The following is a 26,743-nucleotide window of genomic DNA, read 5'->3' as shown; positions in this document are numbered from 1 at the left end:
CTGACAGCAGCTGGCAAGAGCCATTCGAGCGTGCTGGAGCGTAAGTTGATTGTTTCGCTAAGCTGATGAGGGAGGCCCATTATCGCGATGTGCCTTAAAAATGTACCGCGAGTGGCTAAGGAAGGATGCGAGCTTTTCTTTTTGCTGCTTTTTTTTTGTTTTTGATAAGAGTTGTTGATGCGTACCGATGGAGAGCATTACTCGTGTCAAATGAAGGGCTGTTGGGAAATGCGCTCGACGAGCGACTCATCGAGACAAAAGGGTACCAAGATGCATTCAGTAAACGTTAATGAATGAATGGTAGTCGTTAATATCGAGTGATTACAAATTACTGGGTTTTCATATTTTTGCGTCGATAAGGTACATGCTGTGGGTAATGATTATAAAAGTTAATTAATTAGGCTTTAAACTTTTTTTTTTTTTTTTTTACCTTAATTGTCACTAGAAGCTTGAGGCTCCAAAAAATATCCCAAGTTTTTTCGATGTACAAACATTTGTATGATTAATATCATACTATAGGTATACAAGATAAATTTGTAAAATTAAGTTATCCATTCATTTATTAACCATCGCTGAGTACTTTTTACTATTTAAGTTCACACTTGTAAGCAACTACCGAAGCTCAGTAATAAATTAAAGGTCCAGTAAATAGTATAAAATTGAAAAAAAATGTTTGATAAAATTGTGATATGTGATACAAATTGGACGTTCATTGCGGTAAAAGGATACCAATGTATTATTTTATCCTAATCAGAAAATGCCAACTCAAAAATGTTTATTTAATGACGAATGAATTGACATCTCAAAAATCTTAACTTTTTGAAGGTATACCAAATGATTGGATTATACTGCAAAAACAATTTGAATTTTATCAACTTTTTCCCAGATTTTTGTCGGTTAAAGTTGAAATTGTATGTAAATTTAAATTTATAATTATTTCTGAATGATTCATTAAACATATCGACTTGAAACAAAAATTACAGAAAGTATACATCGTAAAACTATTATACAATTTTTCTTAAATGATCCATACTTTTTCTTGTACTAAAGAGTATGAAAATATCTTCTACGCTGTATAGTAATTGCGTTTTTGACTTCAAAGTTGCTGCTGTGTTTCTTTAACAAGTGAATTTAAATACAAACACTTTTTACTGTATGTTTAATGAATAAAATGTAAAGCCTGCCTCTCAAAATTATTAGTGTAAGTTGTTACGTCAAGTCCAAATAATTAGGTCTCGAAATAAATCGATCGCGTGTAAATGAAAGTCGAACAACCTTGCAAATCTTGTAAAGCATGACACGACCGGAGTATGAATTTTTCTGAATCGCGAAAATCTGTTTTAACGCAAACGGCGGAATCGTACAATTATGTACAACTCATTCGAGCGAGTCACCTAAATCGTGCGATAAATCAAAACTTGCCCTGGCAAAAGCGAAGACGCGCAACTAAGCACAGATACGCGAGTCTTCCGCGAAAATTCATTAAATTTAATTAACGTTGGCTCGACAACAGCTCGACAACGTCCCGGAACATCAAAATAAATTCATAAGCCCGAACTCCAGCTCGGTCGCGTCGTTTTTTTTTTTTTTTTTTTTTTTTCCGTAACAACAGCAACAGAGCGCGCACCATCAATCCTCGCAGATCTTCCCCCAACTCCGAGCCCACCCCGACTACCGCGCAAAAGATAGATGTTCGCTGCTAATTGGTCGAGCTTTGCTGCTGTACATTGATATTAAGGACCTCCCGTCTCTGAGGGATATCGAGACTTTTACTGCTTTTTGTGCGCAGGTGCCTCCAAAAAAAACGCGTTCGCTCTAATAGATGTACTTGTTCACGGACAAAACTGATGTTGGGTTTGTTTTGGACTCTTGAACGTGTTTCCAATTGTCCAAGTAAAATTTTTACCGTATTTACAATTGCATAGATCGCACCTGCCATTTATTTCACAAATTATTTGAGAAAAGATTTTTTAAATAAATAAACAAACTATAAAAACGATGTCGCAAATAATACCTGATTCAGTTACGTCGCGTTTACTTAAAGTAAGTAAATTAAAGGGGCACAGAGGAGAGACTGACAACAGCTTAGGTTTTGTTTAAAACTCCAGCAGACAAAACCATGATCCTCACAGCCCATTTGACGTATACAATTTTATTTTAACGGAGGTGTACATAGTTTTTTAATCACAAGTATGGGATTGGAATATTAAGCACGTATGGAGCGAAGCTTCACCAGTGCGTACATACACAGAACGTAAATGTAAAAAATTAGTTGTAAAAAAAAATAATTTTCAATAACGTAACAAAGAATTAAAATAATTGATCAATGATGACTCAATATTTGAAAAAACAGTTTCTTTCTTTCTGACACGTTTAACTCCTGATAGCATCGCCAAACGAAGCGCCCGAATAGTAAAAATTACACAGTGATCATTACTGTACAGCTGAATTTGTTGAATTTGTTTTTTTTTAAATGGTAAAGAAAACTAACGAGTCCCGTGCACTTTTCAGAAACACTGGAAGCAAGAGCTGAAATTATAATCGAGCCTATCGCAAACCCGAACCCACACCGAACCACGAGAGAGCAGCTTGCATGCGAACGAAGCGGCGCGAGCTCCAGGAGCTGCGCCAGTCCAAGAAGACCAGCGGCCCCGAGGCCTCGGAGCAGCGCCGCCAGCTGTTCGCCGAGGGCCAGCTCGGTCGAGTCGACAGCTACTACGAGATTATAAAAATGATCGCGGGCGCGGGAATGGGTCTGGCGGGGGGTGGCGTTGGGATGCTCAGGGCCCGCCGCCGTGACATCAGCATCAAACCCAATCGGAAGCTCGACCGCAAGTCGTCGCGGGGTATGATCTACGAGAACGAGGAGCTGAGGCTCAGGACTATCCACATCAACGCCGAGGTCGAGCAAGGTAAATGGAAATGTTTTTTTTTTTTTTTTTTTTCCGAGCACACGCTTCGTGTGAACAATTGGGGATTGAATTGATATATTTTCGGCTCTGTAGATTTTTAACTAGCGAGTTTTCTATCTTACGTGATTTTTGAACGTCTCTTAGGGTGATTCGTGAAATAATATAATTTTGTCATTGTGCCATTGTCAAAAATCATCAGAAAGCATCATTAGTTCATTTGAAATTAAGGTGTACATTGAAGTGCCGATGGTCAATTCTGTTCTGTGTTTATAAGTAATTTATGATTTTTTTATTTTTTCCTTCATTTATATAAAAAACATTTATCATGAAGAAAACAATAATTAAAATTCACACTATATTACTTGGGACAATATGGGAAGCTATTATTCAACATGGATTACACTTATTTTTTCTCTCTTACTTTTCATTGTTTAATAAAGACATTATTTAAAGAGAATTCGAATAGCATCATCTAAATACTCTAAAATATTAATAAAACATCCAATGGATTATAAATAAAAGGGTATGTCATAAAATTTAAAAATAAGCTTTTATTTCCGTAACGTGAAAATTTTTACCCAAAAGTTTAACCCGTATTGTAAATTCACCTCCAATATCTCTGGAACAACATCAACCAATCAAAACTCGTGAAAAAGCTTCACCCAATTTGTTATACACAAATAAAATAAAAAAACGTAGCAACAAAATTGACCTGCTAATAATATAAAATATCTCTATTTCCAACGAAATAATACTTGAAACACCTCACCATTCCGTACAGGTCCGCGAAAATCTACTTCTTCATGTTTCTCTGCATCTACATACACACACACACACTCATCCAGCACCTAAACTTATAAGTTTGACTACCGTTTCTCTCTCGCTCTCTATAGACTGAATATAGCTCTGCACGACCACACACTGGACCAGCAAAAGACAGAGACGGAAGTTCTCGAGAGCGCGAGAGTCAGGAAACAAAGAGAGAAAGAGTATAACATACATACACCTACCCTACCCACTCGTATGCGCGTGTCGCAGCAGCCTGGACCTATTTTCGATGGCCACTACCACCACCAGCTGTACTACTGGTCACTCCACCCCTCTCTCTCTCACTGGTGACGCGCGTATACTTGTGAAAATATGTGTGTGATCTTCGCGTTGCACTTCTTATCCAGTCGCAGTCTCGCAACTCCCTAGTGAACAGCTTGTATTATAATACTCTACCACCCTCCTCTTTTAGCACCAGTTCGCCATCGCGCATATTTTTTATCGTATAATTTTTGTCTGTGTCAGTATTAAAAATCATCAAATATGTATTGTTTTGTGCGCGAGTGATATGTTTTCGTTCCTACAACCTTTTCCTGGCCAAAGTGTCCAGGTGTAGTTTAGCGCGGGGGTGGTTTCACTGCGAGATGTTCATGCTCGAGACACTACCGGTGCGACATGATGCAGCCTTACGTAGATTCCTATCTAGACTGTGCGTGGTAACGATTTTTTTTTCTCCTTCCATCCTCTTTTTTTTATTTTATTTTATTTTATTTTTTTCAATATCGTTGGATACATTTTTACATATGATTTGTTTTGGTTACACAGTGTGCCGGGACTCGCAGATGATGAGTGATTATACTTACTTGTGCAAGTAACGATTTTTCAATAAATATCACGTAGAGCATAACTATTAATAGCGTTGGAAATTAAAAAATTAGAGCCCATAAGCTTGACGCTGTTTCGATGTACAACTTTTTTTTTTTATAGCTTATACCGTTCGTAATTGCTCTAATCCCGAGTTAATTTGTAGGATATGGAATTAACAATGGCACTATAAACTGCACGTTTAGCATAAAGGTATACGTTGAGTAGGTCACACCATATTAGCATCAAATATGTCTCACCGATTAAACGCAAAAAATGTTCATTTTTTTTTTTTTTTGCACACTGCAGGTATAGGTAATTTTAGACCTCAGCTCATGCATAAGCACATCATTTTACAATTTAAACTTTCGTCACATACTCATACACACGATACGTTAAAGCTATACATTCCACCGTGCACGTATTACATTCGTCGGCCGAAAGCTTCAAGCGCAGATGGCGTGGAGCCATGCGTCCACTTGCACTGAGACACACACCGACGCTCAAACAGTGCTAAGAACTTATATATATATTTACTGTGCTCGCGCGAGCGTAGGTGTTTCGTTACTATAGCGCTTCTACTTAGCCATGCCAATTATAGCATCCATACAATAACTCCTCGGAACACATATAAGTACAATGCTATTAAAATTTATATGTTCTTTAATGCATTGAGAATCGATAAATCCATTGATTTGTTACTAATCACGTGTATATATATATATATATGTCTGTTTTGATACCATCACTGTACGCACTCCCGTGAATAACCCTCGCACTTGGGAGCAAAAAAAAAAAAAAAAAAATATATCCAGAACCTTGAAAAGCAAAAAACGCTGCCTGGCAATAAGCATACTTATGCTATTCCAAATACTCCAAATAGTTTGAATGTTTGAAAAAGAAATCTGGAGAATCCCACATCCTACACCTATATTATGTCTTTCGGTCGTAAATGATTTACCGGCGAATAAATCTTTCATCTCGAGTAATTTGAAATGCTTGCATGTATATGCATATATATACAACCCACTGCAGCTCGCCCACACACTCGCTCCATCGTGAATGATTCAAGGAGGGCACTTTGGGCTTTTTTTTGTTTTTTTTTTTTCACACAGTCTATACATAGTACACTCTCCCCGAAAAAAGAGTGCACCAAACTACTCTCGACACTCCTAAATTCCTAAAGACACGTGTGCAACGTGGTGCAACTCTACGACCGCGGCACTTCTCCTCCCACCCTCGAGGACACGGGCTGGCGTGCATGAGTAATACCACCCCTGGCTAATAAAGCCCTCACGAGCGTATCCCCGAGATCTTCCCCAAACTTGGCCGCGTTATTAAAGCTCGTCTCGCGCACGGAGGGGTGTGTAATCTCTCGCGACGCCATTTGTCTTGGTTTGCTTTTTCCCGCGCGCGTGTTGCGCTCGCGGACCCAATTTTCCGTTCATTAATTATGGTTACATCGCACGGGCTTGAGGGGGATAGGGGGTTCTTCTCTGTCCGAGGGCTGCTTTGGGGCGGACGGGAGAGTTGGGTAATCACTCGCGAATGATTTATACACCGCAACGGGTTCCAGAGGCGGGAAGCAAGTTTGATGATTGTCGCTCGGCAATTTGGAATTTTATCACGCCAACGTGTACACGTTATTTTGGTTTGATCGGGCGACGAGGTGTTGGGGACCGACTTGATTCGGTTTTGAAATTGGGGTGGGGAAACACCTTTTGCCATATAAAGTAGTATTGGTCGAACCTATACAAGAGAGTTGCTTTTGACAAAGTTGGTAATGAAATTTTAATTTGACCCCAAAAACGTGCCTGATTACTCTTGTCTTGCAACGTATAACCTTTTTGCAAACGATGAAGAAAAAAATACTCACCCTCCCCATGACAATATATTTACTCGAGGCGTTGTACTTATCGTATAATCCTTGCACGATCGTTTCACTGTGCAACCAAGTCGTCGCAGACCTCGTGTCGCTTGATATGAAAACGGACAGGTTTCGGGCAAGACATGGAGCGGCAGTGCGCTCGAAGGAAAAAAAAGAAAAGTCTCGGGCAATTAGTGCTACTGTCGCTCACTTTTCGGAAAACGTCGCTTCCGAGTGTTCGTCACATTTACAACCCATGGGTGGTACGCTGTTTCGAAAGCGAGAAATCACGCGTCACCTCGGATCTTTGCTTGCATCGCGAGAAAATGTAAGGGTTGTTGGTTTACGAGTTCGTGCTCTTATCGGAGCTTGTGTGAATTATATGCTCGAGTTTGACATTGAAGCCATACGGCTTTGATTTTTGAATGAATTTTGAATGAATTTTTGAATGAATGCGTAACGTTGTTATTAACAATTTTCAAAACCCTAAAACAAAAGATATTTTTTTTGTGAAATATAATACCTACTTGCCTCAATGAGGATGATAAAAAATAAAATTTTGTAAGGCTAGTAGGTTTGGATTTATAACTTTTGTAGAGTAGTACTTTTCAAGATTAATGTATTAGTATGGTTTTTGGAAATTTTTTCAATAGGTGCATAGTCTAGAGATTGTCAGAAATATTTTATGTAGAGCATTTATTTATTTCTCTATTGCAATAAACGGATTCTCTCAAGACTACACGAAAATGTATCCAAATTTGGGTCAGCATACAATACTTTTCGGTCATAGGCACATTTCTTTATTGACCGGCCAATATTGATGGATGTGAAATTAATTCCGTAAGAATATTAAACAAGTATGATATCCAAACACTTGGTCTACTGATAATTATGCAATAGCTTTTAATAAAGAATACTTACCGTTAACTGGTGGGAACCAGAAGGAGACCATAAGCACTACTTTTCGACTCACCTGTAACAGAAAAAAACATCGATAAATTTATTTATTGATCGATTAAACTATAACATATACATAAGCATCATATTGCATGACAAACAATCAAAAATAATCTTGATGAAAAGAAATATAATCTTAAAAATATTTCGATAGCCAATCAGCGTGGATGACAAAAAAAAAGGACAGCCAGTAACCAAAAGCTGCCAGCACAAAGTTACCGGGAAAGTACATGAATATCCCCTAAATCTCCAACGCCTCTCTGTCAGCAGAGAGTGTCGATCGCGCTTCACTTTATTTCCCGGCTTCGCCAACAATTCGAGCTTCCACTCCCCAGCTTTCCCTCTCTCTCTTTCTCTCTTCCAAGGACCAAACTTTTCATCCAGTACGCGAAGGCACACACACACGTGCCCACGCCAGCCTGGAGGTGATATAGTGGGTTATCACGCCACGCGCGCAAAGATTTACGAGAAGAGCAATCGCTCCTCTCCGCCTATATGGACACCGCCTTCCCGATGAACAATGGGCTATTGCTCTCGACGCTAACAGTTGTTTTATGATCACATACAGGATTTCTCGCCTCTCAAGTTTTGCGGCCCGAGAGTTACATTCCACCTGTTTGTGATGGCGTATTGATAAAATGTCCCCGGTAATTTGTCACAAGATTGGTACACTTCTTTTTTTTTCCCCAAGATCATTACGTTTAGTCTTGAAGGAGGTTCACTCCATTTTCACAACATCTGTGTGTGTGTGTAATTCTAATAAGTCATGCATTCTTTTAAATGCACGTATGAGCTAACTGCATTGATATTTTGCAAATCCTTCTTTGCTCAATTTTCAAAAATCATTGACACTTGTGGGTGCATTGGATCTCTGCATCGGATGATACCTTGTTACATAAACAAAGTAATGTATGAAAAAGTAAGAAACAGGAGGAAGAAAAAAATTTGACTGCAATAGTAATGGTTGTAGTATTTTTACTATAATTTTTATTAATTCATCAAACATTAACAATTTTATTCATAACCAAGGTAAGAAACCATTGAAATGAGTGCATGAGAAACTGCAACTTCACTTGTCTTTTCATGCAGACATGTAAAAAAAAGGGGGTCCCAAGATTATCGTGTATCATGTTACCATAATCCGCATCATGAATCATGTACCTAACTTAGTTAATGAGACCTTCGCGTAAGACGTCAGGGTATTAATTTTCGCTCGAGTCTGACTAACCGATGTGCTCATCGATCCTCGAGCGTAGCTGGTACACGCACTCAACGCGACAATCCAAAAATTCATATGTTTGTCAAAATTAGGTATACCTATATTGGATTAAAGAACAAACTGCCCCAAACGTTCCTCACCGTCAAAATAAACTAAATCCACCCACACGTTATACGTATGCGGTAATCGCATTAGAGCACAACAGAGCTTATTCAATCATCCCAAGCGTCAGCATCGGCAGCTTTTCCTCGAACCGATAGCCCAAACAAACACTTTCGTGCACCTTTACTCTTTACTATACGAAAGATGATACCTATACCTGCAAAAAAGGCTTCCTCCTCCTTCTTCCATCACCTCGACCTTGCCGGCGGATTTTCGCGACCGCACCTCCTACACTGGCACACAAGCGCATACATACACGTATGCAGATGCGCCTACAATGTATTCGAAATAGGTCGAAGCTATAGGTGACGCGCGTCTTGGGAGAGCCTAGCTGGTGACGCGGGGTGGAAATAGAGTGTGACGGGCAGTCGTCGAAGGGACGCGATGGTGACGGGGAATAAGTGGTTTTTCACCTCCCGTATATAGGGTCTCGTAAAAAGTGACTCATTCCTAGATCTGAAAAATGGATTTGCAGAGGGCCAGCATTTTGTTGGTGATATCGCCGTCTCGTGGTACGTTTCCTCGTTACGCTACCTGTGTGTGTATTTAGATGTCTCGTCCATCATACACGTAAATTCATTTTCGCGCTGTTTTTTCTATTTTTTCATACTCATAAAATAATCATCGTACGAGAAAAGCGACATAGTCCGATCATTCGGTGATTCTCTCGCTGTCTCGTCATGACACGCACAAAACAAACACGCGGCTTATTATTAAGGCTGCGAAAATAGAATGCACGCAAATAAACGCCACGAGCTTTAAAATAAACCAATGCACTTGCGGTTTCATGCTAAAAAAAACACGGATATAAATGGTAAATGGCAATTTTCCTGTCGTTACTATGTCACATAACCATAACGACCATTGAGAAAAAAATAATGTTGCGTGTTTGTGGAAAATTTAATTTTCCAACAAAACAGATTAACCACGAGTAAAATCATCACAAAATCCGTAAGTTTGTATCGTATGTAGGGCTGAAAGAAACCAGTAGCCTATAGAGAGAGCTTGGTTTTAATTAAAACCCGAGAGACTTGATGCTACGCAGCAACAGCAGGAGTAGCTAACGAATCAAAATCATATGCGTACAAATAATATACGTGCAGAAAAGTGTAGCCAAAACAGTGGGAGGGACCTTGCGGACCTGCAAGGGGGAAGAGGGAGATGTGGTGAGTAAAGGCCTTTGGCACACGGAATATGCCCATCGCGCGTACAAATCCTACATGTATACACTGATCGCAAGAATGAACGCGCGAGTACAATAATATAGTTACGTAGGAAGAGAGAGAAAGAGAAATACCACGATACGCACTGCCTGCCAATGAGTACAGTTAGTAGTAGTAGTAGTAGTAGTAGTAGTAGTCGAGTTGTAGGCGGCCAAGCTCGCGGAGCGCCAGTTTGCTCGGGTCGGCTCGTACGCGTATTTCCTCCGGTTTTAAAGAGTATATACTTTCGGTGCAAGAGGACGCGTCAAAGCTTCGGAGTTGAAGAGGGACCCGAAGGAGGTGAAGGACCTTCGAGGTGTTGCTTCTTCTCGGACCGCTCGAGAGAGTTTAAGTGACCGTGAAATCGAGGCTTCGCTCGGCAATTGATAACCCGCGGGGAGTATCGCTGCTGAGGGGGTGATAAGAGGGATACATGTATGTAAAGGGGGAGGAGGAAGAGAGTGCGTAACCGGTGCTGGGGTGTACGTAGGCTACTGGCTTTGAGAAAACATTTTTTCATTCCATTTACATTTTAGGTATACTAAAGGATATTTTATCGATTGACATTGTGCAGGTAACAATCAATTTTTAATCATTAATCGTAAATTCACGGAAGAAATTTTATTTACGTGAACAAAAAAAACACTAACATTTTTTCCAAGTGCATAGTGGTTTTCGGGAAAGTGGAAAAAAAATTTAATCATCAAAGTATACGAATATCTGCCAATTGTTACGTAATAAAAGACAAATGTATCGTGTTTTTCGTTCACCAAATGCATTACGACATTACGTGTTATTCGAAGCGAGGAAAAAAAAAAAATAAATAAAAAAAAATTAAAGCAGTGTCAATCAAAGCACAGAGACGCGATTGAAAAAGCCAAGTCCACTCGTCACAGCCGGGCTGTAGAAAAAGAAAAGCCATCGGACCGAGGGCCGGAAGATTTATTAGTCCGTGCACACGCGAGGGAAGCCATGTAGACGGTGAAAAGACTCGCCAGCGTCGCCGTGCATAGGCGGCTCTACGTGGGTGGCGTCTCGAGCTTTAAAGCTTCCTTCCCTCTTACACCGCCCGTAAAACGCTCTCGGCCGAATCGATCGAAATCCCGCGCTCTGTTGATGTACGAGTGTACTCGTGCCAACGCAAACATGATGCAGCGCCCGAGTTACGTGCGTCTGTCTCTCTCGCCGGGGGGGGGGCAATGAAAAAGGACAGAGGATCAAAAAAAAACAATTATATACTTACACCAGTGTTTATTACGGGCGAGCGATTAGGTACTTGGCTGATCCTTGGACGTTTGTTTTCTGATGCCACAGTGACGAGTATTGTCTGACCGGTTCTTCTTCAACTTTCAACCAGTCAATCTTGTCGAGCATTTAAGACAAAAGGGTGGTACCACGTATACGTTTTTTTTTTGTTTTTGTTTTTTTTTTTTTTTTTTTTTAATACTAAATATCCGGATCGAATGATTAACTTTACTGAATCCCTGGATCAATCGAGTGCGTAATCGGAAAAATTAGACCACCGTTTTGCCAGAATCAAAACGGGCATATCTTGCCGTTGCAGATGCTCAACTAAGCACGTGCCTCGTACTTGGATCACTTAAAATTTCTCGAGTGATTCCACGCCAGCCCGAGATTGTTTTCACGTTCAAGCGACGTCATATTTATAAACTAGCGGCAATTGTATATTGGACTTGGAATTCGCAAGAGAACAGAGTATCGAGTGTTGAATTTTCGTTGGAGGAAAAAAACAAGATTTCGGTTCTTAATTGGAATATCGAAGATTACCAAAGTATGGGGACGACGGACAGAAGGAGGGAACGAGACAGAACGAGAAAAAAGGGCCGTGAATGTAGGTTTATGTACATTATATTTTAGTAGACAGCGAGTAAGTCAATGTGCAATTATATCGTGCAATCAGTGTATTTTTTGTTTATTTTTTATTAAAAAAAATTTTGATATTGTATGAAAAAAGGATCAGACTTTAACAGCAGTTGTTTGGTGACTTGCCAGCCAGACGTTTATGTCTGGCAACGTTTTGTTTCGTCATATTTTCCTATACTTAATTTTTGTTGTTTATTCCTTTTGCTTATTTCTCTGATAAAATTACGGATAAAACAAAGATTCCGTACTTTCGAGATCAATTTTTTTCCAGCTGTTGTTGTCGTCCTGTCTGCAGTTACCAAAATTTTGAAGCCTTACGAGTCAAAGATTATGCCATACCTACAAAACTATAGTTGCAATTACCTTAAATTTCTCTAGTCCAGATTTCAAATTGTTCCTTAAATTTTCTTAGGGCTTCTAAATGATATTTTCTCGGCTCATTCAATAGTTTTTTTTTTTTCTTTAGCTTTTTCACTTAACTAGACCATTTGTTATTTTCTGATGTTTAGAATGGTTCATTAGGTAAAAACTAAGCATCACCTTCTCCAAAAACTCTTAAATAGGATTCAGCTTCCCACATAAAAAATAGTGTCAGTGATGTTGATTAGTACCTACCATTTGCCTCTGTGATTTGAAAAATGAAGTTATTTGCCGGAGAGCTTGCGGCTCATGTACTAAAATTAGTAGGTACTTTACTAATGGAATCAGAGACCAAAACTATCCTGCTCTGGTCTTGTAAAATTTCATACTATTGAGAATCATAGACGTTTAATTGTATCCTTTGAAAAAGACACAAAAACAAACGAAAATATAAGTACGGTAGAAAAAAAAAAAACATTGTAAAATGTTATATAACAAACAAAGCACACGACAGCTCCCAAGACCTTTCAGTAATGACATGAAACGGGTGGTCGTAATTCTGTTTCCTCAAACTTCGATCTTGTTACTCCCGAGCATTCATGCAAAAAGCCAGCCGCAGGCTGCAAGCACTACGGTGCCATATTACCCTCGAGCTCGGAAGGGGCTTGCAACTTTCACAGCTCTGCCTCATAAAGTTCGACGTACTACAAGGAAAAAAAAAAAAAAAAAAAAAAAACAAAAGAAATCTACTATCGAATATTGAAAATCCGAACAGAGGCATCAGGCAAGAAGGGTAGAGTGGGCGAGCAGGTTCAAGGAACAAGGTTGCGGACTTTGCAGAGCTTATGTTTGCACAGGGGAGGGTGTTTGAAGCCATTCCGGTCTCTGCTGAGCTTCAGCTCGTTTTCTCTGCCTTTGGACTTTTACGAGATCGTTGAACCACCGCCGCAGAAAATTTAATTTAAAGGGCTGCAGAACGAACAGCTGGTTGGCATTTTTCTTGCACCAGATGACCCTTCCCACTTGTATGTTGTTCTTACAACGTTAGTGATGGTGAAATGTGTATCAACGTAAAAGTACTTCTCACCATTGATACTTGAAAAATGTTAAAACTCTATGTTTACAAGAAATTTTAACGTTTCATTATGAAATGTGCTATTTTTATAACAAAAGGCAACTTTCTTTGAGACACAATGTAATCAACTATTTTCACAATCCCTAAGGTGTTGTAATGACAGATTAGACTTGAGATTTGGACACATGGTACAATTTTGGTGACCACATAGTTGTGGTAACATTTTTTTTTTTACAAGATTGTTCGGTTATGATTTTGGTGGCACGATTTTATTAAAACTAAGTATGAGTTCCTTTTCTCATGACGTGACGCAAATTATTCACACTCTCTTTTAAAATTATAAAATCTTAGTTAATATCATTGACTTCCACAAAGACATTTGTTCATTTTCAATTATATGTTTTTTATGACAAAAAATGTATTCACACATAGTGTTTGCCTACAACAGTAAAATCAAAGGTCGTACAAAATCCAATTTCATTTTAATTTAGAGGGAACTATCAAAATTTCATGGTTTCTCAACTCTGATGAATCAAGATAAATTAAGCATCGGTGCAAACAAATTTCCATAGCTTAAAAGCATTTTGATCAGTATCTAATTATAACATCAATAAAGTTTAATTAGTAACGTATAATACATAATTGCCTGAAGATCTGTCGATCAGTACGTGGTCAATACACGCGTTGAAGCAAAAAATTAGTTAATCAGCGCTTGATTAGAGACCGAAGCCTCGGGACAAGCGTACGTTCCCAACTGGATCGACAATCCGATAAACACTATATATAATTGACTGGATCGTGTTTCGCGCTCGCGATCACCCCCCAGCGCTCTTTCTCCCGAATACAATAATTTCGATTACCCGAGTCTCGTTAACTAATTGCTTTTTCGTACGAACGCTCGAATCGAAACGTCGACTCGTAAATTCAATTTCATCATCTCCCCCGGTGTCATTTCACTCATTTGTATACTTTTCGATTCATGTATTGTTTACAAATTCACAAGTACTACAAATTTGTATATCTTTGTTTTTTCTCATCATGGATGCATATTCATCAACTCATTTTCAACCCTCGTGCATGACTTCGTTAATATAAATAATGAGCGGAATCCAGTAGTCTAGGTCATTCATGCGATTCAGCAAACGTGAAATTAAAAACGTAGTCCTTGATTGATCGACAACTCCATGTATATATACTTACATCAGCTCATCGTTCGTCATAACAGAGGTACACTCGTTTGCTACGGAGTACTTATCACGAGCTAAAATATCAACCAAAGTGGCGTTTTGGAGAAAAACACTCTGCACAGCGGAAAATCCACTTTAAAAGATTAACTTGTTCGCAAAAGTATACACGCGGATGTATTTACTTTAGCTAAAAGCGTTTCTGTAAATATTTAATCAAATTGTGAAACGAAAAGTACGAGCTTCGCGACTGCTGCACATGTGCGTGTTTTAAGACACAAGATAGGGTCGCCATAGTACTTTCAAAATGAAACGATTATATTGTGGGGGAAAAAAAAATACAATCAGTTGCACGTGTGCATATACAACGGTTGAATCAACACCACCAATGCACCAGTCGTGAAATATCTTAACTTTTCTTCGATCAAACTTCATAATTTCATTTGTACGTCTCATTTATTTGTATCAATGCAGTGATATATTTTGCGGAAATAAAAGTAACAAGATCTCAAGAAACTATCGACGAAAAAAAAAAAAAAAAAAAAAAAAATCGTTTTTCCAAATACCTTGTTCAGATGACGTATAGCCATTACCCTCCTCTTCATCTACGACGAGCTCTATCAATCGTCAAGCAAATATCAAAAGTATTCCCCTTCGATTTTCCCCACACACCTACACCTCGCAACGATACATTACAGTTCCGGGGGACACTTTCGTCTTCCCCTTCCCGTATACACTCATAACGAAATTAGGAAAAGCCGAGCGCGCAAGCAATATACCGTCTAGACGTATAACACCCACACTTGCGTTTCTCTCGTTACGCTTACGCCAAAAGACCTCGACGATGACGAGTAATCTCCAACGATATTTCCCACCACCGTTGCACGCAGGTTTTGGGATCATACGTATCGGCACTTTAACCTCATCCGTCCCTCCCTGTCCTCGCATGCGGTGGGTGTAAGCGAAGTAGACGTTATTCGAAAGAGTCCGGGAACGAAGGGAAAAAACATCGCTCCGAAGCTGTTCGTGTTTTCGTTGCCGCGCACGGGCCACGGTAATAACTGTCCGCGGGGTGGTGGTGAAGCTCTTCCCTTCTGATGTTTTTTCTGGTGAATAAATTATCTGGCTGGTGGACGGAGGGTCCTCGATTTTATTCATACGCGCGTGCAAACGTTTGTTCAATATTTTACCATTTCGAGCAACGACATTATTTTAATGAACACTCGCGCAGGCAGTTCCCCCAAAGTGGACGATCTTGCAAATATACGAGCACTTTGACACAACGAGCAATATATTTTACATCGGAGCGTCGAAAAGGCTGGCTCGTTTTGATTCATTTAGCAATCGTTTTATTCATCCACATGGTTAGATTATCTTGAGCGTATCCTGGCTGGTGGTAGGTTTTATTGGAAGATAAGTAGGTATTTATCGCAAATCACCTGACTGTGGTACTGTTTTCAAAAAATGTGTAAGTGATTTCATCGATCACAAGCTGATCGCAAGAGACCAAGTGATCCAAGAAAATCCAGAGTTTGTCTTAAGAATCGGATGGTGTATTTTTATTTTACATTTTGATCCTCCTTATCATACATTGATTAAAAGACGCGATTGTCCTTGGCCAAATATTGAACAAACAGTCGAATTGAGTAATGAAGAACTACGTGGACAAGAAACAAAAAAAGCGGAACCAAATTAACAAGCACCGGCAAGTCCAGGAATTCCTCCAACCGAAGGTCACAAAAGGTCCGGAAGGATAGCTAATTAAGCGCGTCGGACGATTTTGCTCCTCTTCCGCGTGACATTTGCCAAGCTCATCCGCACCACCTTTCCATATCTTCTATACACCTGCGAGCTTTCGCCGGGAAAGTTCCTTTCGGTGTTTTCTCGCACCTTCTCTTCCTTCTTCGGAAGCTCTTTGGGAATATCGAGACATCAAAGGTGCAAGAATCTAGTTACACTCGGTCCGTTCGTTTCTGCGATAAAGAGACTCGCAATTTCCCGGCGCGTCGGAGCTTTGAGTCTCTCTTCGGGGGAGAAGTTTCGGAGCGAAATATTTCTCGCAAGCTTCCCTCTCTCTTTAATCAAGCGGCTGAGCTCTCTCTCTCTCTCTCTCGTAGCATCTCAACCTTGCACTCTCGACTCCGCGGAGACATTCTCGCCTTTTGAGGGACACACGGCTCATAACCTCGCCTCCCCCTCTCTTTCGAATTCTCCAACCGCCACTCGCTTCTTTTTTTACCCCCGCGAGCTTTTATTGCGAGCTTTCGACTTCCGAATGTTGTCCCAATGCTTGCGACTGTCGCGGGGCTTTGAGCCGAAAAAAATATTCGCAAATAATTGAAACGTTAATTGCGAAGGACATATCGGAGCTTTTTGTGCCAACTCATCTCTTACATTGGAATATTGGCGCATCTTATTTCAAAAGTGGTTGTATATTTCGAGGAATATGACAACCCTGTGTACTTCCGAGGGAAAATAAAAAGACGAGGGGGAGGAAATGAGTTAAACAATGCATAAGAGGAAAAAGCAATTATGTATACGTCCGACGCCTGGTAATTGTCATCGGTGGTGGTGGTGCGGACAGTGCTCCGCGTCGGTCTTCCTGTCCAGGGCAGGAGGCATCGCGTGTACCTATGTGTGTCCACATTTAGGTAGGTGCAACACATCCAAGCGAGAGTAAAAACGAGGAAACCGAGCGAGCAGTGTCAACAGAGCAATTTCTCCCCCCCGGACTGGGTGACTAATGTCGTGGCCAGTCATAGCGGTTGGTTTTGTCGCTCGACGCGCGGCGGCTGCTACCTGCTGATAATCATTGGAAAGATTTTAATTAATGATATGCGGCCACCACGAGCTCAAACGGGGCTGGTGCAGTGTTGCGGATGTGTATGCGTGCTGGGCAAGAAAAGGGGCTGACTAATTGGTGCGGGCATTACACTGGCTGTGGAAGCTTTATAAACGTGCCCACTGTCTTGACAACTATTTTTTTTATTTTTTTTATTTTTTTTTATTTTTTTTTGTATCGTTGTATTTGACCTTATCACTACTTACAATTATATTCTTCTGCTGAGTATCATGAAATTAGAGAGACACCAGTGTTTTTATTTTAATATCTTTATCACGACATCCAAGTATATATATTGACCTTTCGACAACTTAGTCGATCAGCCCTTAGCGATAAAAACACAAAAAATGAAATACAGGGACAAAGACATAGAAACGAAACTCGAGACTACAAACATAATAACAGAGAGAAGCTAAAACATGATGTGACCGTTGGAGAAAAGAAAATCCAGAAAGGTAAACAATTTATTTGTAATGCTTCCATTACGAGTCATAAAAACAAGAAGTTTGTTAATTAAAATAAAATATATAGGTACATAAGAAAAAAGATTGAGGTTTACAATTACAAAAAGGCATTTTCATATCTTGGATTGACGTTAAAGACATAATACATCGGAAATAGACCACGCGTTGTTTTTCCAGAGTTTTCTCTGACCAACAAAATAAAAATCTCCATAAATTAATCTCTCAACAACATCGACATCTCGTTTTCCGTACTACACATCTGAATAAACCCCAAGCTCAGCTCGATTAAACTTTTCCGACATCAGAGTTTAACACATTTAAATCTGCGGTAATCCTAATTTACACGAGCTCCCATCCGCGCGTAAAGTTCGCGTCGCCGAGAAGCAGCAAAGCAATAGTCGCAGCACCGGAGAGAGAGAGAGAGAGACACAGTTAGCGTCACGCACAAGAAATATACTCGGGATACAGCATACGTGCATGAAGGAGGGGGAGGAAAACTACAGAGTAGAGTTTGCACGGATGTTCGAAACCATCCACGTCGAGGATCGAATTAATGCATGCAACACACCCATACGAGTAAGTAGCCGGTGGCAATCGTTAGACTCTCGAGATTATTGGGTATGGGTAATGGGTGCATAATTTAGTACAACTCTACAAGGATGAGGTGTATTTTCTCTCCAAGTTGGCAGCTTGTATTTCAATATTTTGTGAGTGTAAGCACTCGAACGATTAATTTTGAATATTTTTGACCCGTAGGTGTTATCATTGTCTCATATAACTATCTTACTCATCAATTCCCAAATCACAATCTGATAAAATTATACTTTACCTTTTTAACCTAATAAATTAACGAAACAAGAACCTCTTACGCGTACAATCGGGTCTGTAGTGGGAGCAATATTTGCAATCCCGTTAACCAGTGCACGTATCGTGCGTTTATCTCGATCAAGATTAAAATAATATAGAACTTTATCACTTTTATTGCGTTGCTTTAGAAAAAATCGAGGAAAAAATTTGCATCAAAGAGTATACTTTTTTTAAATTATTTACGATATTTTTACGATGAAACATTTAGATGAATAAAGTTAAATCTAATTCGGTAATTAAACATTTCATTCTAAATTCATTTATCAAAGTACGTAAATAGAAGAAAAAAAGTCTAAGAGTACTCTATGAAAAAAGTATAAATGTACGTTTGACACGTATAGTATAGATTGCGTAGATCAACGTTATTCCAACTGCTCACGCGAGACGAGGGTGGGATATTAATCTTTTTCAAACCCGTGCCTCCTTACATTCGAGGCGATTCGATAATCCTCTCTCTCTCTCTCTCTCTCTGCAGGAAACATTTTTTCCCGAGAGAAACTGCAACGATTTCGCGAGTGGCATTCGAAAAAATTAATCCCTAAGCCGATTACGTGCCGTGAGTGCTGCAAATAATAGACGGTGGAATCTATATATGTGTAGCCGTACACGACGGATTTCAAACTCCTGTGTTTTTTTTCATTTTTTTCCCTCCTGTCGAAGGATTTAATGAAAACGTCTTTTTCAAGTGCTGAGGCTTCGAATTATTTAAAAATGAAATATACTTTTGGATGATTATTCACCCAAAGATTTATTTTTCTTTTTATTGTAATCAAAAAAACAAGTGGCTAAACAATGACAGTTTTAGCATAAATTACTATTTCTTTAAGTACCAAATTTTTTGATTTATCATTCACACGATTATACAATTTGTTTTACCGTAGGCAGTTAGAAAATACAAATATTAACAGTGATGTAATTGGTTGATTAATTGCGCTCAACACTAAAAATAACTTGAATAAAAATACCCTTTTTTATTTGAAAAATTCAGGGTGAAATGATGTGCTCGTTAAAAAACCGAAATCGCGCGAGTATAACCGTCGTCCACAGCATCCAAAATGAGAGTGGGCAGCAGTAGACATGTACCTATTCTCTTCAATCGGGACCGATTTCTGGTCGTAGTCGTCGTAGCCAAGTTTCGCGCACAAGCACGTACATGTACATGCTCGTTTTTGTGGGCTTGCTCCCCTCAGTGTGGATCACCCCTCAGGGAATCTTCTAACTATGGTGCTACGCGAGAGTAATTTTCCAGCGGTCTCTCTGGTCTTTTTTTTTTTTTTTTCACGCAAACACATCACATGCGCGAAATGAGAATCGAGTGTCTGTGGATGTGCCATCATAAGAGTCTATTTTTCTTCTTAACAGGTACAATGGCCTTTATTGGTATACTACCACGATGTGATTTGGCCTTTTTCTACCAAACTTCACTTTTTATGTATATTGTTCATCAATTAATGTAAAATTAAGCACGTAACAGTACGGCTGATGCAGTGTAATTTCGAGCACTTGCATCTTTATGAAAAACTAAGTGGTCGTGTATTGAAAATCGATCATCATCAGAGAAGAAGCAATCGGAGTCCATTCTCCTACTAGCTCCAAGCCTTTGAAATCTAAGACAAATGCATCTTTTCTTTTCCACACCGGGAGATTTTTCATTTCTCCCATCAATGACGAGAACAACGGGAACCCTCCTCCACCCCTTTCTCCTCGAGTTTCCTCCTCAGCGAGTCCATGGTCCCTCTTTGAATCGTCTTTTTTTTTTTTTTTTTTTTTTTTTCTCTCAAAGACGCGGATACGCTCGCGCGACGATTGCTCCCAGGCACCCCCTTCTCTACGCGCCCTCTTCCTTGACCTTTTCCACAGAAGCACGACTGAGTGCGCGGGAAAAAAGCAATTCTCCGGATTCCCGCGACTGCGTCCTTCTCTCCTTTTGCATCTTATCGGACGAGAAGGGGATAAAAGTGGGGAGAGGAGTGGCAAGAAATTAAAAGGGGCCGCTGACCGTGATCGATGATTTATTCATACAAAGTACCCGATGACTCGAATGAATAATCGAGCGGGGGAGCGCGATCTTCGGGATGAGACCGGTGACGGATGATGTTCCTTCGTTTGCTAAAAATAAAACGCGGATCTCCGAAAGATTAGTTCCAAAGGGTGCACTTCATGCCTTCCCTCTCTTGTCTTAAAATTATTTGGAATTGATTTTTGTGATCCGATGGAGGAGTAAGAAAATCCAATGCCATACGCGCGATCAAGCTTTCTTGGATCCCCACAAACTTTGTACGGAGGACATGATCACCTCCACTTTAGCTAATCTCCGGTGCGTCCACCCGCGCGTGCCCTTATTTTATCTCACGAGCGATTGCCCGGGAGAGTTGCTCTCGGGGATTTATCGGTCTCTCTGCGTTCCCGGATGGCATATACAACTCGAGGACTATCAGAGAGTTGAATGGAGGACACGGAAAAAGAGGAAGATGATGTCTTGACGCGCGTGAATGATGACGATGGGATGTGGTCCTTACACGGTCGAACGGTGATTAAACGTTTGGGCTTGATTGTGGCCAGGGAAAGCATTGCGTTGAAACTTCTTCGATGGCTGCCATTCGTCTTTGCTGCGAAACTGTTATTGGCCATTTTGTTTTTTTCTCTTTGCCATAGGTTTGCTTCTACTCTTTTTGAAATAGTTGGATTAATCACGAAAATTATTTAAAATGACAAAACTTGACTCTACCGAGAGATAACGGCTCTAACACCATTATCTAGAAGTATAGTCTTTGATATAATTAGAAAAACCGAGTAATCGAGATGCATAAATAATCCTTGGACGTCACTTGTGCTTTGAATAATGTATTTGCGTGTGAAATTAGTTTAGTTTTGTCGAAACGAAAAACCAAGAAAATAAAACCATACCCGCCTATCCTACACACGGCACAATCAAATAATGAATCACTTTGTATGTACTCCCTCCGTCCACGTGCCATTGACCCTTTCCATATATTTGCTTTCTCTCCTTCTCATCGTCACTCTTTCATCCTTTCCCCCGCACAGCCGTTCGCGCAGATGCACCAACTTTTTACTAACAGTTCGACCGGTTGTTGTTTGTTTTAGGCCAGAATGACATAAAGAAGCTGCGCCGAGAGAACGAGCAGCTCAGGAGAGAAATATGGAGTCTGCGGGACGAGTACGACAAACTTGAGGAGATCCTCAAGAAGCAGAAAAGCCGCGAGGAGAGCGGTGAACCTGAGGTATGCAAAATAATACCAATAACCCACAGTTCCACGGTATTTGCACCAACGGAAGTACGGTTTTTATGCGTGTTTAAATTGTTTTTTTTCTTTTTTTTCTTTTTTTTTCTTTTTTTGAAACTTGCACTCTTTAGTATGAAATTCAAACGGGAATGTCAACTTTTTGCTTCAAAAGACCGCGTCCGTTCACTCGTATTGATTTTTTTTACAATAAATTGTGATCGCTGTACGTCAATTCATGTTGCTTCAATAACATTTCTGATGGAAAAAAAAAAAAATTTTGTTCAGTGCGCTGAATTTGAATGATACGGGGTATTGAAAAAACATCGAAAAAGCAACATTTGCAACGAAAAAACGAGCCAACTCTGGCGGCCCGTAAGCTTTAATTAAAAAAAACAACTGTGCGCAAAAAACGCGAATGTTTCAATTAATTCACTACCAGGCCCGACGCGATTCGCATAAATCCCGCGTAAAATATTTAACGAACAAAAACTCGACTCGCGGCATCAACGAAATTAAAACACCGGGTTTCATGGCTCACGCGGAAAACCAGGGAAATTTTCATAATAAAGCTTCCCACGTAAATTTTAATAAGAACGCAAGGCAAACACCCAGAACGCGGGAGATTAAAGCGCAAACAGGGCGCTTTGAGTGAGCTCTCGCGCGGAGGGAAATTTTTTTAATTACCACGCATTTTCCCGGCACCGCGCGAACCTTCATATGTTTACCTTTGAACGCGGGACGATCGAAAGTAAAAAAAAAAAAAAAAGAAAAAAAAAACTCAAGCTCTCGTAATCGGAACGGAGAGCAAAAACCATTTAAAAACACACCTGCGCGCAAAAAAGCAAACGCAAGCTCGTATGAATAAAAACCGTACGGTTCGGAAGGGCCGTGGAAATTTTAGCGCGAAAATAATACAAGAGAGAGAGCGAAAAAAAGGAGGCAATCGGGCAAGGAGTGTGTCCTGGAAGACCGTAACTTTCTCAAATTTCAAGGGTAATCTCTCGGCGGCTTGCTTCGCGCGCAATTAGGCGATGAAGGAGGGAAAGCGCCGTCGGTGAAATATTCAACGTGCTCTATTTTCCGCGCTAACGGCGGCACGGTGGTGATGCCTCGAGTTTTCTTTCGCCACCTTCTTCCTCCTCCACTTTCGCTTGGCACGCTGGCGCGAGGGACCACCGGCAGACCGATCGATTCTCACCTCGACACCCGTACCCGTACACACATATATATACACAACTCGTCGAGCAAACAATCGCAGTATACATATACCTACCCTCCTTCCGGTGGACACTTGTTCATCTTTTTCCCCGTCCAGCCGTCTCCGATCGCACTTTTTAATCAACTGCTTTTTTTTCCCGACCCTATCTCTTGGGTACACTATGGGCGCAAATTTTACGATTCATCACTCATCCGAAGCAGTATCGTATAAATAAGTTGCAGGGCATATTGGCACATCTCGTAAAACTTTGTACTTTGAGCACACGGGGATGATGTCGAGCAATTCATATAAGATAAAGGACGGTACGAGCATATGGGAGGGATGTGCTTTGAAAGCACTCGCGTATAACTTGCGTTATTAAATTCGTTATCGTCCAATATATTCGAGTACAGTACCGCATAAAAGTATTGCAGGCACCGACCACTCGCTTGATTAAATTTCATCACGAGCGGTAACGCTTTGTCAACCTTTTTTAGCACCAATGATACACATATATACATATATAGACACCTGGCGAGTAGTGCAGGGTTTGGTTATCGATGTTTCAACTTTGTAGGATCGCTCGGAAAACGAGGCTACCGAATCAAGCTCGGACGAGGAAGACGAGGATGACGAGGACGATGAAGAATCGGATGCAAGGGACGAGACGCGTAGGAGCCAGCACGACGAGGAGGAGCGGCTGGAGAACGCCGAGAATCAGAAGATATCGTCCGAGAAGCTGACGCCTCTGCGGACTCGCTTGAACTTTGACGATTTACCGGTGGTCGAGGAAGAGGAAGAGATTAAAAAGGACGGCAGGGCCGAGCTGGACGATAGGCGCGAGGCCCGAGGCAACAACCCAACGGACCATCAAAACGACTTCCTTCCCTATCACGGGCAAACAACACAGACGAATGGCTTCGGTTATCAGGCCGACTGTCCGTTTGTCTTCGCGTCGAGTCCCGCGGGTGAGGCCAGTGGCTACTCAAACATCGTCCCCGTGCCGTTGGACGAAAGTTGCCGTTTAACAACCGTTCATCCGCAACTGTACGCCAATACTCCAAGCAGCAACCAGGAGCCACAAATTCCACTGGAGGCCAACTTCGCGACCCCAAACTCGCCCTTACACTTGGATGTAACCGGCGCGTACAGCCACCAGCCGGTGTACGTAAGTACGGCAACTTCGCCTCTATTACCACCACCGCCGGTTGGATGGCAAAACGGTGTGTCAACTGGTCCGGAGGGGAACTTTACGAGGATGCAAGCACCCTTGGTCTACGACGCCCAGCTGGTCCCGTCTTCGTCAAAGGACTCGCAGCTGTTCAAGCAGCCCGAGGACAAGAGGGAGAAGATGACGGTCGTGTCGGCCGAGAGGCGGAATGCCTTTTTCAGGCAGGACACGTACGACTTCCGTTCCGGCAGATCTCGAGATTTCAATATTACGGCGGTGGGTGGTAGCGACGGGCGGGAGAATGGCCTCGGGGATTGCGACGTCAATAAAAGGTCGATCGGCGATGGAGGGACAGGGGAGACGGACGCGACGACTTTGGTCGATGGTGGGCCGAGGCATTTTTTCGCGCCACTGCCCGCAAAACCAAGACTTGTCCACACCGAGGAGGGCTTCGTCAAGCAGATGGACGATAATGGCACGGCGAGGCATTCCGACAGTGGGTGCAGTCCGAACAGTGAGAAATCTGTGGCTACCGTCATATCGAGGGAGCGATACGATTGCGCAAAGGGCTCGGTCGATGTTTGCGTGAACGGAGCCATTCCTTGTCACGGAATAGGTCGCATAGAGAGTGGCGACGCTAAGGCCTTTTTCAGCTCGGAGAATCATCTGAACGTGGACGATGTCAGGAAAACAAAGTCCAACAGGAGCTTGACCCATTCGTTGACGAGATCAGCGTCCTGGCAGGACTTGAGTACTTGCACTGCATTTACGGAGAGTCTCAAGACTTCTGGTACCAATCGTTGGTTGGCCAAAAGTGACAACGTGCTAAACGACATGACAACAAGTTCCAAAAGTTTCAAGAGTCAGCAAAGTGTGGACCACAGACGGTCCAGGATAAGCAAATCCCAGAGCCCGGAGATGCCGGAAATTTCACAACTACCGTCCATAGATTACAAATTGTTTAACAATCCGTTTCTCCAGAATTTCGAGCAGGCCTATCAAAACTTTCCAGTCCGAACCGACGGCCCGAGTCCCGTGACCCATCCGTTGTCCATCCAAGTGTGCGAGAGTCCCGTATCCGGAGCGAGCTATTCCAACCCCATCAAAGTCCAACCAAGCTTCATCCAGGAGCCAGACTGCACTGCTTGCAAGCGCAAGGACTTTGATCGCCTGCGTTTGATGATCCCGCCGGCTAGGTTTCCAAGTCCGCGCGGAGAACAGCCAGAGTACCACGTGACATCCTTCGAGACGCCGAGTCCCCATACTCTGCAATTACCACCCATGACGCCGTATGAACTGGATGCTTTGAGGAAAATGCCAACTTGCACGAGTCCCGTTCCACAGAGCCCAAGGTTGTACCAGAACGTTCCGTTTGTACCTAGAGGAGCAGCTGTATTCTGTCCGGGCCAGGGGGTGAAGATGTACTATGACACAGCGTCGATGAAGGTCGCTGCCCAAACGCAAACTTCAATAGAAGACGAAACAGAGGAGGGTACAAATGTCAATTGTGCATCAGGAGATAATCCCACATTGAATCAGCCGAAGAAGCGTCGTTCTCGCAAGGATAAATCAGGATCGGTGAAAGACAAGCAAAGATCGTCGGGCTCCGTTAAGCGCAAAGATCGCTTGAAGAAGCAAACGAGCACGTGCTCCAGAGACGTACCAGAGTCCCCCGGTAAGCCAAGTCCAAACGCGCGTTTGGGCGAGACTCAGGATGACGTTAAAAACGAGAGCCGGTCGTCGTCGTCTGGTCAAGAATCTCCAAAAAAGGAGCATCAGACGAAGCGAGTGTCGTTGTACTTCAGCGCGAAAAAAAGGCCATCCGTGAGCTCGACCAGGACATCTCGGAGCAGAAGCGTGGACAACACGAGGGAGCGGCAGTGTCTGACGAGAGGTGAGGCTAGCCCCGAGGCCATGAATGGAGACTCGGATAGAGAAAGGACAAATTCGATCAGCAGTCGAGAGGCGGCTGTCAGGGAGAAGACCCGCAAGGGGAGCACGAGCAGTGGCGGTGGCGTGCCTTGGTGTGCGTGCTGGGGTAACGGGTGTGTTTAGAAGAAAAAGAAGGAGACGAAGAGAGCGGTTTTGTTGAGTGCAAAAGTTTTCGAAACTCGGAATTGCCAAAAGTGCGTGTGCATGAGTTATGAATTCACAGGAGTAACATCGAATGTGGTCTTGAAACCTTTGCGTCATAAATTTTACATAGCGGTACAAATGTTGGGGTTTGTCTCACCATCGTTTCAAGTTTAACGATTCATTTGGACATTTTGTACATACATGTTTTATCGCTATACGTCAGTTAAAAATATGTGTTATGTCATTGTTTATCGTATATAATAGCATTTACGTTTGTTAATTATTTGTTTATTTATGTATTTGTTTATTTATTTATTTATTTATTTATGCTTGCACAAACAATATTTTGTATATCATTGTGTTAAATTAAAGTGTAAATAAAATATAGAATTGCTTATACAACAGCACAAGTTCAATGCAATGAAA

At 41.5% G+C, this 26,743-nt stretch overlaps 1 protein-coding gene across 1 annotated transcript; it reads left to right on the top strand.

Moving 5' to 3' along the window:
- LOC106640250 (uncharacterized) lies at positions 1-26,743 on the top strand. The gene is made up of 4 exons (XM_014354216.2): positions 1-40; positions 2,512-2,912; positions 21,733-21,869; positions 23,648-26,743. The coding sequence occupies exons 2-4, from the start codon at positions 2,594-2,596 to the stop codon at positions 26,294-26,296; spliced, it is 3,105 nt and encodes a 1,034-aa protein (XP_014209702.2). The 5' UTR covers positions 1-40; positions 2,512-2,593; the 3' UTR covers positions 26,297-26,743.

Source organism: Copidosoma floridanum, unplaced genomic scaffold, assembly GCF_036245765.1.
Source record: "Copidosoma floridanum isolate Cflo_tuat_1 unplaced genomic scaffold, Cflo_Japanese_pri ptg000006l, whole genome shotgun sequence".
Lineage (NCBI taxonomy): Eukaryota > Metazoa > Arthropoda > Insecta > Hymenoptera > Encyrtidae > Copidosoma > Copidosoma floridanum.
The sequence above is the reverse complement of the archived record's forward strand: the minus strand, read 5'-3'. Positions and strand labels throughout refer to the sequence as shown.